Source organism: Somniosus microcephalus, chromosome 13, assembly GCF_052327205.1.
Source record: "Somniosus microcephalus isolate GS21.2 chromosome 13, FLI_Smic_1.0, whole genome shotgun sequence".
Taxonomy (NCBI): Eukaryota; Metazoa; Chordata; class Chondrichthyes; order Squaliformes; family Somniosidae; genus Somniosus; species Somniosus microcephalus.
The window spans coordinates 142350808-142372043 of record NC_140999.1 but is presented as its reverse complement, the minus strand read 5'-3'; the positions used below and the strand labels follow the sequence as shown (position 1 = coordinate 142372043).

The window sequence follows — 21236 nt, the reverse complement described above, 5'->3', positions numbered from 1 at the left end:
GTTTTATTACGTCACAGGGTAAAGCAGTAATGGAGCAATGGGGGGCATTCAGGGAAGAGATAGTTCAGGTACAAATTAGACATATTCCTTTGAAGGGAAAAGGTAGAGCGTCCAAAGCTAACGCAAGCTGGATGACAAAGGAAATAAAAGTTAAAATGAAACAGAAAAAGGGAGGATTATGACAAATGTCAGGAACAAGATTCAGTTAATAACCTGGAAGATTATGGTAAGTACAGGAGGGAATTGAAAAAGTTAAATACGGGAGGCAAAGAGAGGTTACGAGAAAAGGTTGGCAGGCAACATTAAATTGAACCCTAAAACATTTTATAAAATGTTACCAGGGATGAGGGACTTCAGTTATGAGGAGAGGTTGGAAAAGTTAGGATTGTTCTCCTTGGAACAGAGATGGTTAAGAGGTGACCTAATAGAGGTTTTCAAGATGATGAGAGGTTTTGATAGAGTAGATAGATAAAAACTATTCCCTCTGGCGAGTGGGTCAATAACCAGAGGTCAGAGATTTAAAACCATTGGCAAAAGATCTAGAGGGGAGATGAGGAGAATGTTTTTCACTCGGAGTTGTCAGGATCTGGAACGCTCTACCTGAAAAGGTGGTGGAAGCTGATTCCATAAATAATTTAAAAAGTGAGTTGGGCAGGTACTGGAGCATGAGGAACTTACTGGGTTAGGGACAAAAAGGGGAGATGTGGGATTAAGCATGGCTGCTCTTTCAAAGAGACAGCACAGGCACAATGGGCGAATGGCCTCCTTCTGTGCTACAAATTTCTATAAGTCTATGATAAAGAATCCAAAACAGAAATGTAATAGACAAAAAATATATTTGTGTCACAATTAATTTATTGTCAGGATGTTACCGGATGCTTTAGATTTAGTCAGAATGGTGGCCGATGTATGCACTGTGGAGTGATAGACACCTATGATTCTCCACAAAACATACCTTTCAGTATTTAGATTAAGAAACATTTCTCATAAGGCCCCTGTTCTGATTTAGGTTTCTGCATTTTTCCCCTAATTTACAACACAAAAAAACAATCTCCATAGGCAAGCTCACGCTCTTGTTGAACTGAAGTGGGAACTTGTGCCCCAAAACACTCTGGGATCATGTGCCCTAGGTAAACAATAGACCTATTGGGCTGGGTTTTCATTCAGAAGTCGGGTTGGAGGCGGGACTACAACTTTCGGGGTTGTAGTCCCGCCTCTATCGAGATGCGGCCAATCCACGCGATTTTAACTTGATTGACCTTGTTGAGCCCACCCAGCAGGCTCAGCAGGCCAATTAAGGGCCACCCGGCAACAGGTGACGTCACAGACTGAAATTTCATCTGTCAAGACATTTTGACAGATGAAATATCAGTGTTTGACAACTGTTTGAAGCTGTCAAACACTGACAGTCTTACTTCTAACATGAGTCCTTCTCCACAGACTCAGTTAGAAATCTCTCCTGCACAGAAAGCTGCAGGCTGTCACTTTTGACAGATCGCAGCCATTCTGCTTTCTGTGCCGGTGAGATGAGGGACTCCCGAGATCTGAAGGAAGGAAGGCTGAAAAGGTAAGAAAATGTATGTAAAACTTATTTAAACACTTTACACACACCAAACACACTTACCTTTGCACTCATGCACACATCATAGAAACATAGAAGATAGGAGCAGGAGTAGGCCATTCGGCCCTTCGAGCCTGCTCCGCCATTCAATGAGATCATGGCTGATCATCGAAATTCAGTGCCCTGTCCCTGCCTTCTCCCCATATCCCTTGATCCCTTTAGCCTCAAGAAATATATCCAACTCTTTCTTGAATATATTTAGTGAACTGACCTCCACCGCCCTCTGTGGCAGAGAATTCCACAGGTTCACCACTCTCTGGGTGAAGAAATTCCTCCTCATTTCAGTCCTAAATGGCTTACCCCTTATCCTTAGACTATGACCCCTGGTTCTGGACTCCCCGGCCATCAGAAACATCCTTTCTGCATCTAGTCTGACCAGACCTGACAGAATTTTATGGGTTTCGATGAGATCCCCTCTCAATCTTCTAAACTCCAGTGAGTATAAGCCCAATTGACACAATCTCTCCTCGTACGTCATTCCTGCCATCCCAGGTATCAGCCTGGTGAATCTTCGCTGCACTCCCTCCATGGCAAGAACGTCCTTCCTCAGGTAAGGTGACATAAACTGCATACAATACTCAAGGTGCGGTCTCACCAAGGCCCTGTACAACTGCAGCAAGACATCCTTGTTCCTGTACTCGAACCCTCTTGCTATGAAGGCCAACATACCATTTGCCTTCTTAACCGCCTGCTGCACCTGCATGCTTACCTTCAGCGACTGGTGCACAAGAACACCCAGGTCTCTTTGCACTTCCCCTTTTCCCAATCTATTGCCATTCAAATAATAATCTGCCTTCCTGTTTTTGCCACCAAAGTGGATAACCTCACATTTATCCACATTATAGTGCATTTGCCATGTTTCTGCCCAATCACCCAACCTGTCCAAATCATACTGGAGTTTCATGACATCCTCCTCACAGCATACCCTCCCACCCAGCTTTGTGTCATCTGCAAATTTGGAGATATTACATCCAATTCCCTCGTCCAGATCATTAATATATATTGTGAACAGCTGGGGTCCTAGGACCGATCCTTGCGGTACCCCACTAGTCACTGCCTGCCACTCGGAAAACGACCCGTTTATTCCAACTCTTTGCTTTCTGTCCGCCAACCAGTTCTCTATCCAAGTCAATACCTTGCCCCCAATCCCACGTGCCTTAATTTTGCACGCTAACCTCTTATGTGGGACCTTATCGAAAGCCTTCTGAAAGTCCAAATACACCACATCCACTGGTTCTCCCTTATCTATTTTACCAGTTACATCCTCAAAAAATTCCAGTAGATTAGTCAAGCATGATTTACCTTTTGTAAATCCATGTTGACTTTGTCCGATCCTGTCACTGTTTTCCAAGTGCCCTGCTATTACATCTTTTATAATGGACTCTAGCATTTTCCCCACTACCGATGTCAGGCTTACCGGTCTATAATTCCCCGCTTTTTCTCTGCCACCTTTTTTGAATAGTGGGGTAACATTAGCTACCCTCCAATCCATGGGTACTGTTCCAGAGTCTATCGAGTTCTGGAAGATGACCAGCAATGCATCTACTATTTCCAGGGCCACTTCCTTAAGTACCCTGGGATGTAGATTATCAGGCCCTGGGGATTTATCGGCCTTCAGTCCCATCAGTTTTCCTAACACCATTTCCCTACAAATACTGATTTCTTTCAGTTCCACCCTTTCATCAGACCCTATGTTCTGCGGTATTTCTGGGAGGTTATTTGTGTCCTCCTTTGTGAAGACAGAACCAAAATATGTATTTAGTTGGTCTGCCATTTCTTTGCTCCCCATTATAAATTCCCCCGATTCTGACTGCAAGGGACCTACGCTTGACTTCACCAATCTTTTTCTCTTTACATATCTATAAAAGCTTTTACAGTCAGTTTTTATGTTCTCTGCAAGCTTACTCTCATATTCTATTTTCCCTTTCTTAATTAATCCCTTCGTCCTCCTTTGTTGAATCCTAAACTGCTCCCAATCCTCAGGATTATTGCTTTTACTGGCCAATTTGTATATGCTCTCCTTGGATCTTATGCTATCCCTAATTTCCCTTGTTAGCCATGGTTGAGTCACCTTTTTTGTTTTACTTTTATGCCAAACTGGGATGAACAACTTCTGTAGTTCATCCATTCGGTCTTTGAATGTTTGCCATTGCCTATCCACCGTCAACCCTTTGAGTGCCATTCCCCAATCAATCCTACCCAACTCGCTCCTCAGACCATCGTAGTTTCCTTTATTTAAATTGAGGACCCTAGTTTCTGAGTCAACTCACCTGAACACTGACATCTCGACACCTCCAAGCCCTTCAACCCGACGGCCCGACTCCTCCAACTTGGCGTGGTTTGGAGCCATCGGGAATCCCACAGTTCAAGCTTAAAAATAGGGATTAGGCTAAATAAAACTGCCTGTTAACTACCTGTTAACAGGCAGTTAATTGGCACTAATCCCTTCCTGCCTCGGGTAGGCGGGTCCCAGTGCGGGGTGGGTATTCGCCTCCTTTGAAATTAGCATGGAGGTGGGATAGGGTCGGGAGCCCCGATTTCGGGAATTTAACCCCCCGCACGCCTCCAAACCAGACTCCACGGCACACTGAAAATTGAGCCCATTGTCTCCGGATTACAGATAAGTTTTCCACTAGGCACCCATGTCACTTCAGAAGATCATTATTATCAATCGAGGCGCACACTTTCATAACCGAATGAACCACCAAACAGGTTTATTCACAGATAGTCACTTACAGAAGAAAGTAGAAAAGTGGTTTGTTAAAGTCAATCCAAAAACACATCTGTTTATGAAAGGTTTAACTATGTTAGTTGAATGATTTAGAATAACATTGTTTTAAGATCTTTCAAACAAAGAATAGCAAAACACTTTTTGGAAGTCGACTAACTGCATGCACCTGTTTTGGTTATAGTTTTTCTCAGATTTACAGAGTTGAGCCTTGCCTGCTCATCTGTTGCAGCAGATAAAAACCACCATTAATAAGTTCGTCAAAAACGTTCAATCCGTCCAAAACCTAAAACTCAACACCCTTTGAAATTAATTCTCACCTTGAGAAGCCAGTCTGTAAAACAAAGGCACTTTACTCGAACAATGAAATGCAAGTGCCATAGCACATATACAAAAGCATGCCAATAGGCACTTGTGCTGCCTGTGTCAGGGCTATCCTGATTCTATTATGTCATCAATTAATAGTTCAATGATCCATGTTAATTATTTCTAGAACCTGGGTGTGCTTATTTTCCTAGACACATATGCCTATTACTAATCAACTCTACTTTTATGCACTTCGTACAGAGCTGAAAGAGTAAAGGTCAGTCAACAACAGCAACAACTTGTATTTATATACGCCTTTAACTTAGTAAAACGTCCCAAGGCGCTTCACAGGAGCATTATCAAACATAATTTGACACCAAGCCACATGAGATATTAGGACAGATGAAAGAGGTGGGTTTTAAGGAGTGTCTTAAAGGAGGAGAGGTCGAGAGGCGGAAAGATTTTGGGAGGGAAATCCAAAGATTAGGGCCTTGTCAGCTGAAGGCACAGCCACCAATGGTGGAGGGATTAAAATCGGGGATGCTCAAGAGGCCAGAATTTGAGGAGCGCTAATATCTCGGAGGGCTGGAGGAGATTACAGAGATAGGGAGGGGCGAGGCCATGGAGGAATTTTTAAAAAAGGATGAGAATTTAAAAATCAAGCATTTTAAAATTCTCCCAGCATTCAGTTGCAGAAGCCATTTTGAGGGTGGTATCTTTCTTAAAAGAACCTGGCCTGGAAATTCGTCGCTGTGTATAACGGGCGGCCGAGCCGATACCGCCCCTTTATTCCACTGGCCGAGACGAATTTCTAGCCCCCTATCTTTAAGCTGAAGTAAAGTGCATTAGAAAGAAACCCCATTGTCTGCGGGTAAAAAAAAACTTCAGCTTCTCAGAGTCCCATCCAAAATTCCAACTATGGAAAAGGCCTCGGACCTTAAATTTTTATTACAAGTATTTTACTTTCACCTGTTGCTATCTTAGTAGAAATAATTTACTGGTGCAATTGTGGGGAAGGGTAAATCGTGGAAAAAATAATGGATGTATGATGGAATCAAAACTCACCTCATATTGATCTCCTGGACATAAACGAGCAAAACCAATCAAACCTAAAAATTCGCAAAGGAAAGGCAGTTAGTACTCAGAGTAAAAGGCAGTTCCAACCACATTTGTGCTGGATTCGCCCATGTGTGTGTCACAATTTACTACCAAAGTTAATGAAAGAAAGACAGACATGCATTTCACGACCTCCGGACATCCAAAAGTGTTTTATCACCAATGAAATATTTCTAAAGTGTAGTCACTGTTGCAATGTAGGCAAATGTGGCAGCCAATTTGTGCGCAGCAAGGTCCCATAAACAGCAATGAGATGCGTGACCAGATAATCTGTTTTAGTGATGTCGGCGGAGGGATAAATATTGGACAGGGCACCAGAAGAGCTCCTCTGCACTTGTTTGAATGGGATCTTTTACATCTCCCAGAGAGGTCAGACAGGGCCTTGTTATAGTCTCATCAAAAAGACAGTATCCATGACCTGATTCAGAGGCAGGAGTGCTACTTCAGTGCCAAAGCTCACACAAACAAAGTTAACATTGGTACTTAGAAAAACAAATTCATTAATTCGAAAAACTGTTTAATCACCCTTACCACCAAACAATAAATAGTGAATTTTATTAAAGAACAAGATATCAGTTCTGAGTTAACACATCTCAGCTCGAGGTGTGGATTAGGCCACTACACTTGGCCTCAGTATCCATGGGTTAGGAAGGGGAAAATTGGGCCGAATTCTTACTCCTAATTGCTATCCAGTGAGTCCTACTGTAAGTGTGCGTGTGTGGGAAAGTCAAGTGAAGACAGGATTGGCTTAGCTGCGATGCTCCCCACAATTGACTGTCTAGGGTGATGCATGAGGTACGGCCAACTGGGTAAGGTACGGGAGAAAACCTGATGCCTGTAGATCCATACCTCAACTTTTGGAGAGGGGGAATGGAGGGGACAAAAGTAGCAGAAAAGGGAAGAAGAGAAAGCAAGGTACAGAAAGGTCATGTACGGAATATAGTTCCAGATGAGCCATACTATTGGTTTATTAAATTGTACAGTATCTGGGGATTAAAGGCAGACTGTATATGTAGCAAACAGGACTATTGTGAATATTCTAAAATACTGAACAGTGTATACATTTCAAATCTTATTCTGTTTATTTTATGTAGAATAGGATGTTTCTGTGCTTTTTTTTTAAAAAGAAGTTTTAAAATGATGTATTTGATCTTTTGGTTGCTGGTAGGTTTTGCATTTATAATTGTTGCTTTAAAAAAAACTATGATAGCCTGAAATCTGCCCAGGGTAAACATGTAATTTTCTTGCTTTTTCACATTTCTTACTGGAGATGGGTTATAAATGCATTTGTGTCAAGAGGGATTCCAGTAGCTATGAACAGGGAGCTATTATTGTACATTAAGTTCATTGGGAGAACAAAAATTATGTTTATAACTTTATATCAAAGATATTTATTCAGTTGTGCAGACTAACCAGAACGAGGTGCACAACCATGGGACAGGCAAAGCTTTATGGGTTTATGGGTTAGTTACCCCGCTCCCCCAGACCCCATGGAGCCCCCCACCCCTCCGCCTTGGTGCGAAAAAGCTGATCCCTGGTCAAGACCACCCCTCCCCCACTGGTGCCCACTTCCACCTATCTGGAGACCAAGATACCTCATCATATTCGGCGTACCAGCTTTCAGTCCTACTCTGGATTCTGACTGTGTCAGGGAAGCAGGTTCTCCTGGTGTAGAGAGATCCTGACCCCAGCTTCACCCCTGGGACCGTGCACTTACATCATTTGCCTTGTGGGGTCGGGGGGGTGGTGGTGGTGGTGGGGAGGGAGGGCAGAGGGTCTGCCCCTTACAAGACATGTCAGAAAATCCAGGAAACTATGGGAGGCCAGCAGAAACCCGGGCTTTTTTTTGGGTCATTTTGAAACGTTATCTTTTTTCTGTTTTCTTTTCTGTCTCTGACCACAACTGTTTTTCAGTGGGGGAGGGGGATTCTATCCAAATCATTGATCTCAGCTTACCCAAGAGCCCTGAGCTGACCTGGTAACCTGATAGCAATACCGTTCACCACATTGCTGCAGAATTTTGTTTTATGGATGGCTTCAAAAGCATGCAGACAGAAATCAATACTGGGGCTGTTTTTTCCCAATTTTATACTAGCTGGGGGTTCATGATTTTCTACCTGCTGGCTATGGTCTCCTTTATCTCCAATTTCTGACAGTAGAGTTATAGGGCTAAAAATTGAGTAGCGCCCGCTAACTTCGCCTGGGCGCTACTTTTAGCGCCCCAGAAAAATTAGCGCCCCCGCGACGGAAATTGAGTGGTAGCGCCCCAAGAGGGAACGGGGCGCTACTGGAAGTGCCCTGCCTCCCTCTTGGGGCGCTGCGAGGGAATATCACGGCGCTACATGCCGCAGCGCAACGTCACGCCGCGGTATTGCAGGCCTTCCTCTCCTTCTTAAAGGGGAGGGACCTTGCGCAGCACGACCCGGGGCCCAGCTGGGCCCCCGGGGATTGGGAGTGCCGGCATAAGAGCCCGGCACTCGAGAAGTGCCGGGCTCCTGGAGCGCAGCTGGCATCCGTGGGGGGGCAGATAAGGGGGCCGGGACGGGAGCGGAAGCAGGTACTAGCAGGCATCCAGCAACAAAAATGGCTGCCCTGCACCTTACCTTTAAATAGCACCTCCCTGGCCGCAGATAGGCCCCCCTGACCCCGTCGGACACAGCATCCGGCGGTAAGTCAGGGGCGCTCCCGAAGATCGTGGCTGTGGCGCGAGCAGGGCGCGGGGATGACGTCATCGCCGGCGACGTCATCACCGGCGGCGCAGCGCCGCGGGGTGCTATCGGTTACCGCCGCTGCTAACCTCACGCTGAATTTCGCAGGAGGCATTGGCGGCGCCATGCCCGGGCGCTAGTTGCTTTGCGCCCCATTAGCACCCTCTTAGGACACTAACAGGAGGCTCAAAGCAACCAAATTTTTCCCCCATAGAGTCATAATGGCACAGAAGGAGTCCATTTGGCCCATCAAGTCCATGCCAGCTCTCTGTAGAGCAATCCAGTCAGTCCCATTCCCCCACTCTATCCTGTAGCCCTGCAAGTTTATTTCCCTCAAATGCCTATCCAGTCTTCCCTTGAAAACATTGAGTGTCTCTGATGTAATAAAACTCACTATGCACTTGGTTCAAGTATAAGGCAAGGCTTTAATCAACTTGTTTCAAAACTTGGAGGTCTAGTTGTCCTTCACTAGTTCCTGTCTTACAAAATGTCCCTGGGCAAGCTGGCCCACGCCCGAGTATTTATACTCCTTGGACGGCGCCACCAGCTGGCCGTCCAGTGTTATTTCATGAGTCATTTCTTCATGATGATGAGATTTATAACAGTCTCCACTTCCACCACTTCTGTCTGCAGCGAGTTCCAGGTCCTCACCACTCGCTGCGTAAAAAAGCTTTTCCTCACATCCCCCCTGTATCTCTTGCCCAAAACCTTAAATCTGTGTCCCCTAGTCCTTGTACCATCAACTAGTGGGAACAGCCTTTCCTCGTCTAGCCTATCCAAACCCGTCATAATCTTGTACACCTCTATCAAATCACCCCTCAACCTCCTTTGCTCTAATAAAAACAAATCCAGCTTCTCCAACCTGTCCTTGTAGCTAAGATCCCCCATCCCCGGAACCATTCTAGTAAATCTCCTCTGCATCCTCTCAAGGGCCTTCACATCCTTCCTAAAGTGTGGTGACCAAAACTGGATGCGATACTCCAGTTTTGGCCTAACCAGCGCTTTATAAAGGTTCAGCATAACTTCTCTACTTTTGTACTCAATACCTCTATTTATGAAACCCAAGATCCCATATGCTTTGCTAACCACTCTCTCAATATGTCCTGCTACCTTCACGGACCTATGCACATTAACTCCCAGGTCCCTGACTGTTATAGTTAAGGATCATCAGTCAGTCGAGAAATGGGCAAGTCAATGACACTTAACATTTTTCCCTTTTTTTTGTTCAGTATTAATGCTGCCATAGAACATTTTCCCTTTTCCAAAGAAAAAATTCCAACAAAAAAGGGGGGTTTTACCACGTGCTGCTTTTCTCTATTCTCCTGGTGACATAAAAAGAAAATGGCCACCACAATACACAAAGACCACCCAGTGGACATAAAAATTATATTTATAAATAGGTTCATATTCTGTTCCCCTATCTTGAGAAAAAAAATGTCAGACTTACTTATTATTCAAATAATATTTTGTTTGATTAATATAAAAGTTACCTTTCATTCTGATGTGGAATTCCCCAAGGAGAATCTCCAATGATCTCTCTAACACACACATATCCTGCAGGAAGAAAAACAATGGAATGGGTCGACGTTATTGGTAAAAGAATCACTATAATTATGCTGCTATTAAAATCTTTCAATTCCCAATTTGCAATATTAAACTTTACTACAAAGTAAGGATTATAACTTTTATAGATCAGCCATTTATTTTCCACTTGTTGTTTTATGCCATTTACCGAAAGGAACTCTTGAATGGAAAATTATCATTACAATACTTTTGAAACTCTGAGAATAACACTTCAGTAACAGCACCATTCATTAATAGTCTATTCTTTTGCAGTAAATACAATAAATCCTACCTAGTAAAGTATAGCATTCCTCAACAGAACAGATGTTAAAACAATTATGTTTTGGCAAAACAATTACCATTGGTTGTGCAGAAATGTATATTTCATCCAGGGGCCCACATTGGAAGACCAAAAATGTAGTCTCTGGTGTGCTATCTTGTGTGTTTAAAAATAAAAACACTCCTGCTCAGGTGGGTTACTTTATAGTAGATTTATTTAAGCAGGAAAGAATATTATAGTGCAAATTAGAAGCTCACTGTTGGAACTGTGTGTGTTATAGTGAACAGGCCTTAGGAAACCAACAAGTTGTTGTGGACAGCTGGGTCATATTTGGACGCTTTTTCAATGTTTCCTGCTCAGTTCAATGTCTTTGAACAACAACAACAACTTGTATTTATATAGCACCTTTAACATAGTAAAACGTCCCAAGGATGAGCAATTATAATCAGGGATGCTCAAGAGGGCAGAATTAGGGGAGTGCAAATATCTCGGGGGGGCTGTGGGACTGAAGGAGATTACAGAGATAGGGAGAGGCGAGGCCATGGAGGGATTTGAAAACAAGGATGAGAATTTTGAAATCGAGGCATTGCTTAACCGGGAGCCAATGTAGGTCAGTGAGCATAGGGGTGATGGCTGAATGGGACTTGGTGCAAGTTAGGACACGGGCAGCCGAGTTTTGGATGACCTCAAGTTTACGTAGGGTAGAATGTGGGAGGCTAGCCAGGAGTGCGTTGGAATAGTCAAGTCTAGAGGTAACAGAGGCATGGCTGAGGGTTTCAGCAGCGGATGAGCTGAGGCAGGGGTGGAGATAGGCGATGTTACGGAGGTGGAAATAGGCGGTCTTAGTTATGCTGCGGATATGTGGTCAGAAGCTCATTTCAGGGTCAAATATGACACCAAGGTTGCGAACAGTGTGGTTCAGCCTCAGACAGATGTTAGGGAGAGGGTTGGAGTCAGTGGCAGGGACCAGAAACAATGGCTTCGGTCTTCCCAATATTTAACTGGAGAAAATTTCTGCTTATCCAGAACTGGATGTTGGACAAGCAGTCTGACAATTTAAAGACTGTGGAGGGGTCGAGAGAAATGGTGGTGAGGTAGAGCTGGGTGTCGTCAGCGTACGTGTGGAAACTGACGCTGTGTTTTCGGATGATGTCGCCAAGGGGCAGCATGTAGATGAGAAATAGGAGGGGGCCAAGGATAGATCCTTGCAGGCACAAGAGGTATCGATGCAGGAGCGGGAGCAGGAAGAAAAGCCATTGCAGATGATTCTCCGGCTATGATTTAATAGATAAGAATGGAACCAGGCGAGTGCAGTCCCATCCAGCTGGACGACGGTGGAGAGGCGTTGGAGAAGGATGGGGTGGTCAACTGTGTCAAAGGCTGCAAACAAGTCAAGAAGGATGAGGAGGGATAGTTTACCTTTGTCACAGTCACAAAGGATGTCATTTGTGACTTTGATGAGAGCCGTTTCGGTACTAAGGCAAGGGCGGAAACCTGATTAGAGGGATTCAAACATGGAGTTGCGGGAAAGATGGGCACGGATTTGGGAGGCGAAAACACGTTCAAGGACTGTGGAGAGGAAAGGGAGGTTGGAGATGGGGGGTGGTAGTTTGCAAGGACAGAGGGGTCAAGGGTTGTTTTTTTGAGGAGGGGGTGATGACAGCAGATTTGAGGGAGAGGGGGGACATTACCTGAGGAGAGAGACCCGTTAACAATGTCAGTTAACATGGGAGCCAGAAAAGGAAGTTGGATGGTCAGCAATTTGGTGGGAATAGGGTCGAGGGAGCAGAAAGTGGGTCTCATGGACAAGATGAGCGCAAAGAGGTGATGAGGGGAGATCAGAGAGAAACTGGAGAAAGATGTGAGTTCAGGGCTAGGGCAGGGGGGAATCTTAGAGGAATTTTGGCCCAGTGGGCTAGGGAAAGTAAGGGAAGTGGCAGAAGCAGCTGAACGGATGGTCTCAATCTTAGAGACAAAGAAGTTCATGAGCTCCTCACACTTGTTGTCGGAGGTGAGGGTGGAGACAGGGGAGAGGGGTTTTAGAAGATGGTTAGCAGTGGAGAATAGAAGCCAGAGTTTATCTTTGCATTCCAGAATGATTCTGGAATAGTGAGCAATTTTAGCAGAAGAGAGCAGGACCCAATAATGCTTTATGTGGTCCAGCCAGATCTGGCAGTTAATGACTAAACCAGTTGTCCACCATATCCGTTCAAGTCTATGTCCCTTGGAGTTAAAGGAGCGAAGATGAGAGCCATACCTGGGGGAACAGCCAGAGTGAGAGAGGGTAGTTATTTTAGTAGGGACTAGGGCATCAAAGGTAGTGGTGAGGGTGTGGTTGAGCAGATCGGTAGCTGCAGAAATGTTGTGGTGAATGGAGGGCCAAAGGCTGGATAGTTGAGATTTTGTAAGTGCAGTTGTAAGAGACTTGGGTGCGAGTTTTTTTTCCAAGGGCGGACACAAATGGAAGTAGGGTTGGGGGGTGAAGGGGATGTGGGTGGAGAGCGATATGAGGAAATGGTCAGAGATGGTCTTATCTGCGATTGACACAATGGGAATAGCGAGGCCATGAGAGATGGCAAGGTCGAGGAGGTGGCTGTGAATATGGGTTGGGGAGTTTACATGGAGGGAGAGACTAAGGGAAGATAGGAGGCTAGTGAACTCAGAGAGGAGAGACCATGATGAATTGAGATGGAGGTTGAAGTCACCAAGGCTGAGGAGTCACTCGGTGCAGAGGCTGAGGGAGGAAAGCAGTGAAGATATCTTGGTAATAAAATTTTTATGGTGCTTGGGTGGGCGGTAGAGAATAAGAATTTTAAATGAGGGGTCAGAAGGGTGGAATAAGGTGAGATACTGGAGGAGTAAGGGGTCAGCCAAAGGTGTAATTTGGTGATGAGCGCCACACCACCACCACAGCAGTCTGAGCGGGGCAAGTGGTGGAAGCTATAGCCAGGTGGGGAGGCTTCATTTAAGGGTAAGGTGTCATCACCCCTCAGCCAAATTTCCATCAAGGCTTTGAAAGGCATAAGCAGATAACAGAGAGATACCATTAGAACTATTCACAGCCCAAATAAATAATTGTGTAATGTTGCTGAGAGTGTTTACATGATCTCTTTTAACTTTGGTTACCATGGATTGTATTTAAGGTAAAAGTTCCTCTCTGAACCAGTAACATTTTATAGCAATTACCTTGCATTGAAAACTCAGTCTCACTCCAATAACCAACTTTTACAATAATAATTAATTTTATGACATTGTTTTCAGTTCTTGGTAGCCATGGAAACCATAGTCCTACATCTCCCAAATGACAGAGAGAATATCAATTCTGTACAGAACCTTTAGCTGGTGGATTTAATGTTTTAAAAAAACACCTAATCTTATACCTTGTAAATATTCCTTGCTGGCACTTAGTGTGAAAAATATTTTCCATAACATTCCAATTAACAGAACTATTTTTTTATATTCAGTGACTCAAGTTATTCCAATAAATACCTAGGGTTTTTTTTCCACCAGGATCACCACATTCAGAACCAGAAGTCACCTGACTTGAGTCACTTGAGGTTAATTAGTAAATACCCAATTTTTTACCCATTTGGGTGATTTTGGGTTCAGAAAAAGGGCAACAAAACAGACACGGGCAACTACAGACACATTAGTCTTTCTTCCATTCCATGTAAAATAATGGAGTCAATTATCAGGAGTAAACGTGAAGGTCATCTGTACAACAACAACCAGGTTCAGCTCAGTCAGCATGGATTCAGAAAGGGAAGATCCTACCTGATCAAGCTCATTGACTTCTTTTAAAGAAGTGCCAACCTAAGTGGACTGTTGACATGGTGTACCTTGACTTCCAAAAGGATTTTGATAAAATTCCACATAAAAGGTTATAATTAAACTCAAAGCTTTTGGAATTCACGGTAAACCCTGGGAGTGAATGAGAAACTAGCTAAAGAGTAAGAACAACTTTGGGAGAGGTTATAGGACTAGAGGAGTTTGAGATAGAGTGGGGCAAGGCCATGGAGGAATTTATAGACAAGGACAAGTAACATTGCCTCCATGCATCATTTCCTTTCCCCCTCTCCCACTGCTGAAACCTTAATCCATATCTTCATCATCCTGTAGGATTAACTTCTTGAATGCTCTCCTCTCCTCCTTCACCAACTCCAATTAATTCAGAACACTGCAGCCCATGTCTTCTGCTGCACAATGTCCCGCACTCTCAACACCCCTATCTATGTCACTGGCTCCATGTCCCTCAGCTTATCAGTTTCAAGGTCCTCAGCTTCAATTCCAATTCCAAATCCATAGTCTCACTTCATCTTATATCAGCAATCTTCTCCAGCCATATGTCCCTGCATTATGCTTCTGTTCCTCTGACTCCAGATTACCACTCATCTTCCTCTTCCTTCATTGCACTCGGGAGCTGTTCCTTCAGCCTCAATGCTCCTGCTCTCTGGCATTCTCTCCCAAAACCACTTATTATTCCTCTCCCTTCCTACATAGGTCTCCTTAAAACTCTCTCTATTGCTCTCCTCCTTGGCCCCATTCACATAGTTTGTATTTACAGTGGTTAAAAACTCTCCGATTTGTTGTGAAGTAAAAAGACAATGATTATTGACATTGCCTTCAGAAAACAACTTTTATTGTTTAAAAATGAAGGTGACATTTATTACCTTTCTAACAATGGTCCTGACAGCTTTAGTATTTGAGCCAATCAATTATTTTACCAGTTATCTTAGAGTTAAAGCACTGAAGTGTCCCAGGATGTCAGTAATCTAATTGTACAAGTCAGAACTTTGACATTTGTGCTTCAAATAATAAACTAACAATTGAGCCACTTTAGGTTTTGTAGCGTTTTCTCTGTCTTTCCTAAAAAAACTTATTTAAAAATTTTCCATATGCAGAATTAGAAAAGATTTTGAAGTTGAAAAAGGACAATAGATTAATTTATACGTCCAAAGTTTAACATAGTTATAACCTGCTAAATAAATCGATGAATTGGAGCCTATTTTTACCAGGTTCAGAGCTGCCAATTAAAAATAGAAATAAATGTAAAAAGTACACAGATGGAATACCTCTGTACATTCCCTGTAGTTCCTGTTAATCTCTATCAGTGTTTCCCGTGATCCTTTGGTAGAAGGAGACACTGAGTAAGCTCGCTTCATGTTGCTTGCCCCATTGCGTAGCCGCCATTGAATGAAGTAGGACTCGTATAGTTCTTCTATCTGGATGACAGTTGATTATAACAGTAAGATTGAAGAATTCAAATACCAGTTCTTGTAAGTAAAACTCTATAAAGAGTTTCTTCAAAAGCACTTGACATTTCTACAAACCATAAATAATTTCTCCATTTTACAAAGTAAAACAATATAGAATCATAGAATCATACAGCACAGAAGGAGGTCATTCAGCCCATCATGCTCGTGCTGTCTCTTTGAAATAGCTATTCAATTAGTCCCAATCCTCTGCTCCTTGCCCATAGCCCTGCAAATGTTTCCTTTTCAAGTATATACCTAACACTCTTTTGAAAGTTACCATTGAATCTGCTTTCACCACCCTTTCAGGCAGTGCGTTCCAGATCATTAAAAACTCGCTGTGTAAAAATTCTCCTCATCCCCTCTCTGGTGGAGAGACTAGAGAAGCTGGGATTGTTCTTCTTAGAGCAGAGAAGGTTAAATAGAGAATTCATGGAGCTATTTAAAATTATGAGGGGTTTTGATAGAGTAAATAAGGAGAAACTGTTTCCACTGACAGAAGGGTAGGTAACCAGAGGGCACAGATTTAAGGTAATTGGCAAAAGAACCAGGGGTGAGAAGAGGAGAATTTTTTTTTTTAATGCAGCGAGTTGCTATGATCTGGAATGCACTGCCTGAAAGTGTAGTGGAAGCAGATTCAATAGTAACTTTCAAAAGGGAATCGGATATATACTTGAAAAGGATAGATTTGCTGGGCTACGGAGAAAGAGTGGAGGAGTGGGACTAATTGTATTGCTCTTTCAAAGAGCTGGCACAGGCACGATGGGCTAAATGGCCTCCTCTGTGCTATAAGATTCTATGATTCAATGATCTGACAACCCCCATAACAAGCATGTGAACAAAGAGCCTGTGGAACATTTGAAAAGCAGAGCAAGTGATTCACAGACTGCACGCGGAGCTAGGAAACCACCAAGATGTATCATCCTGCTTCCTGCCACCACCCAACCATCCCTAGCTCTCAAAGTTGCTGGGATCCTTGGCTGATCTGTGATCCCTCGCCTCCTGCAAGTATAGGGCACCATTCCAACATACCGTTCAACTACACCTCCCTGTCTCACTCCCCATCTGAGCCTCGTGATGTAGAAAGAGCCTAACCCTGCCAACTAGTGTGAAGAATGTCTCGCTGTATAAGTTCCTCAATTTAGGTATCCACAAATAATATTTTTCTAACCTAAGGAAACTTGTAATTTCTTGTCCTACTGAATAACAATGAATAAAGTTATTTAGAAAGAAAGGCCACTGAAGGTGGAAAATATATTTGGACAGCAGCAGAATATAGATAGGATATTACACCCACAGGTGAACAGTTAGCCAAAGAGTATCTAGCAAGTACATACTGCTAGCAAAAGCATTAAAATTCTGTTTATACATTAGAAATATTCTTTGCAGAAAATAAATCATGATAATTGTTCCCGGAGATCACAAACCAGTTGACGTTGGAGACTGTTAAACATAACTATTTGTTGACATATTAGATAGTATTTTTTTTCTATTTGTCCTCTGGATAGTGCTGCTGAATTTATTGCCTGTCTCTAGTTCATAGAAACATAGAAACATAGAAACATAGAGGATAGGAGCAGGAGTAGGCCATTCGGCCCTTCGAGCCTGCTCCACCATTCAATGAGATCATGGCTGATCATCCAAATTCAGTACCCTGTCCCTGCCTTCTCCCCATATCCCTTGATCCCTTTAGCCTTAAGAAATATATCCAACTCTTTCTTGAATATATTTAATGAACTGGCCTCCACTGCCCTCTGTGGCAGAGAATTCCACAGATTCACCACTCTCTGGGTGAAGAAATTCCTCCTCATTTCAGTCCTAAATGGCTTACCCCTTATCCTTAGACTATGACCCCTGGTTCTGGACTCCCCGGCCATCAGAAACATCCTTCCTGCATCTAGTCTGTCCAGGCCTGACAGAATTTTATAGGTTTCGATGAGATCCCCTCTCAATCTTCTAAACTCCAGTGAGTATAAGCCCAATCGACACAATCTCTCCTCATACATCATTCCTGCCATCCCAGGTATCAGCCTGGTGAATCTTCGCTGCACTCCTTCCATGGCAAGAATGTCCTTCCTCAGGTAAGGCGACCAAAATGCACACAATAGTCAAGGTGCGGTCTCACCAAGGCCCTGTACAACTGTAGCAAGACATCCTTGTTCCTGTACTCAAACCCTCTTGCTACGAAGGCCAACATACCATTTTGCTGGGCCACCTTCTAGTGATTATTTTTACAGCAGACTGGCTTGCTAGGCCACTTCAGAGGGCATTAAGAGTCAATCATGTCTTTGTCGTAAAAGGGGCATTGTCACTGTGTGGGGAAAATTTTAGCACAAGCTCAGTACTATGAACAGCCTAGACAGAAAAATCTGTTCTGGAACAGTCATACATACCACTGAGAAAATTTGGGACTGAATTAGATACTCAGCTTCCAGAGGCGAGAAGTCAATATTGTAGCACTTAGCCTTTATACTATGATAGATTTGACTAATAATATGAAAACTCCATTGCAAAAGGTCATGCTCCAGCAGAAACTTGCTGCCATGGTTTCCATGGTAATATTGTGACAGAACAGGCTGTTCCTGGACATTACAGAAAATCAGCCCAGCAAAACATTTCAATGTGGCGTGGTGCAGCGTTTTTAAACAGGCTAGTAAAAAATATCACAGATTTTAGATTTATTATGTGGCCAACACAGTAAAGGTTACAAGATTTGATGTTAAAAAAAAACTGCATATTGTACTTAAAAACTGCAGTTAGTGACTGCTTTCGAAATGCTTGTACAACAGAAGTTTTATTTCAATCTTGCGTTTCAAAAATCTGCACCTAATTCAATGAACTCAAGTGACTTTATAATTTATTAAGTTGAACCTATTGCCTCAACACGTTGTATTTCACTGAAAAACTTATGTGGAACAGTAGTTAGGAGAAAGCCAAATGGGTTACCCAGGATAGCTGCTTTTATTATCCGTCTGAAGCCACTTGAATGTCCCCCTTTTAATTAGAAAAAACGAACAATGATTCTGTTATTAGTGAGCTGCAAATACTTACCCTGCTGCTGTGAAACTCCAGTTTCCTGATGTATCTCTCAGTGGTCCTAATTTGCTGAAAAAGGATCGTATTCATGAGGGATCAAAACAAGTAATTAATGGCGATTACATATTGACACAAATAGTCTCCTGATTTTCATTTTACAGCGCTGTCCTCAAAAATCAGCACTAAGACTTTAAACTGCTGGCCACCCATTTCTTGCCTTTATCTGTCTGTCATTTTCCATGTGTTCATAAAACGGGCTGCAGGCAGTTGAAAATCAGGGGTGGGGGAGGGACCTTGGCCGGCCCATTGATGCCCAAGGCTCCCCGATGTAATTTTCAGGCGGGCTTGTAAATTAGCGAGCAGCACATCCACCTATTATGGGATGCTGCTACATATACAAATCAGGATCCTACGCGAGTGGTTTGCAATTTTCAGGCAGTGACTTACCTAACCAGGGCTCAAGAAAGGGCCCCAATTTTTTTTTTTGCGGGGGGGGGGGGGGTGGGGGTGGGGGGGGGGTAGTATAATTTTTGTGGGGCCAGGAGATGTTGGAGAGCTCCTCCTGGCTCCACAAAAATACTGCGGCCAGCCCATTGCTGGACCATGCTCAACCCCTTCCAGGATCAGCTCCCCACCGCCCCACTGCCGCCCCCCCCCCCCCCCAGGACACACCTGCACGCCAGCTTCATGCGGGAGCTGGCTGATTTCCCACCCATTTGGCGCACGCAGCTTGCCAACTTCCATTCAAATGAGAATCTGAGAATAGTGCAGGCTTCTCGACACCAGCTTCAGGCAGACTGAGCGGCCACTGCCCCAGCTTCGAGCCCGTTTCAGGTGGAAGTTGAAAATCCCTCCCCATATATATTAAATACATGCTTACCTTATCTAGATCATATAAAAAAGCCTGGAATAATAATAAGGCAAATGTATTAGCGTTCTGTTTTTTAAATTAAAAAAAAACAGCATTATCATTCATTTCAAAAAACAGACAAACTTGTGACAGTGTGTTACTGGATTTTCTTCCAAAGTATTTCAGGCCTATAAGTCACAAGTACAATGAACTGGAGTAATTTATTACAGTCTTTTCCCACCCCCTCCCCCATAATGTATTCTAACTGATGCAATGTGCAGCTATTATGTTCAGGTGGTTTGGAACCTCAGTTGCTAAATTGCAACGGCTCGACAACACCACCTCAGCAGACAGCTGCACCTTGCGTTTAAATAGCCCCTTTAATGTGGAAAGACATCCCAAAGGGCTTCACAGAGCTGTAAGGAAAGTATGCGTTGAGTCAAGTAAGGAAAGGTTAGAGCAGTGACCAAAAGCTTGGTCAAGGAGATGGGTTTAAGGATGGTCTTAAAAGAGGAGAGGGCAGTGGAGAGGCCGAGGGGTTCAAGGAGGGATTCCAGAGAGTGGAACCTAAGCAGCTGAAGGCATGACTGCCAATGGTGGCACGAAAGGAGGGGGCAATGAGAAAAATGTCAAAGCCTGAGGACCACAGAGTTCTTGGGGGGCTGAGGAGGTGCTGGAGAATGTTAGAGATAGGAAGAGGAGAGGGATTTAAAGATGAGGACAAAAGTTTAAAATTTGAGGCATTGGGCGCCTATGAGCTAATGTAAGTCAATGACGAAGGGTGATGGGCAAGCGGGACTTGGTACAGGATAGGATCGGGCAGCAGCATTGTGGATGAGTTGAATTTTATGGAGGAGCACATTGGGTAATTGAGTCAGGAGATTACAATAGCATTGATGATGGTTTCAACCGTATATGGGCTGAGATAACGGCAGAGCTGGGCAATGGGGGTGCTTCTGCTGCTCAGGAAGGGAGGAAAAAGAATGGGAGAGCAATAGTGGTAGGGGATATTATGTCCGTGTATAATTGAGACACGGACGGCAGGAGTTGGTTATAACAGGTCTTTACTGAATGGAGACAACCTGGAACTACTATGCAAATGTTACTACACAGGCTTATATACAGGGGTGGTCACTACTGGTACTGCAGTATACAGGGGCTGCAGAATATAGTTCCTTCTGCAAAGTACATACACTACAATTCCTCCCCTTTTAGCTAAACAGTACATAACATTCGATTAACAATGAAATAACATAGTTACAATTACAGTTGCTAGATACATTAGTTGAAGTTAAGCAATTATAAGTTCAGTCTTTGAGGAGGCTTCCTGATTCTGTCTGGATAACGCCTCTTTGGGGTATGAGGTTCTTCTGGCAAAGTTGAGTCGGGATCAATGTCATTGTTTGGTCCGTCTGCTTCCAATATCACCGATTCTGAGGTAGATGCAATTGGTACTTCGGTTTCATCACCAGGTGTATCAGATCATGGTGTGGAGTTGACGTTTCCCAGTGACTCTAGAATCTGGTCAGCATGGCATCTTACAATGCTCTCTCCAACGTCCACGGTATACATTAGAGGTCCTTGCCGTGTACAGATCGTTCCTGGCTGCCATTTCTCTGTGCGGTAGTCCCGGGCCAAAACTGGTTGACCGATCTTAAAACTCCTGGTCGGCCTTTCATTCATATTCTGAAACTGCCTGTTCTCCACATCTCTTCTGATGTTTGGCTTAACCAAATCCAAGTGGCATCGTAGTCTTCGATTGAAGAACATCATGGC

The 21236-nt window shown here is 43.7% G+C and overlaps 1 protein-coding gene across 2 annotated transcripts in view; it reads right to left on the bottom strand.

Annotated features, from left to right (window-relative positions):
- ripor3 (RIPOR family member 3) overlaps window positions 1-21236 on the bottom strand; it is a 217098-nt gene that overhangs the window by 76910 nt on the left and 118952 nt on the right. For both annotated transcript variants that reach the window (XM_086005315.1, XM_086005316.1), the window contains exons 5-9: window positions 19491-19514; window positions 18626-18679; window positions 15395-15544; window positions 9970-10033; window positions 5721-5764 (exon numbers count right to left, since the gene is read on the bottom strand). In XM_086005315.1, the coding sequence (XP_085861441.1) occupies window positions 5721-5764; window positions 9970-10033; window positions 15395-15544; window positions 18626-18679; window positions 19491-19514 (336 nt within the window). The remainder of the gene's footprint in view (window positions 1-5720; window positions 5765-9969; window positions 10034-15394; window positions 15545-18625; window positions 18680-19490; window positions 19515-21236) is intronic.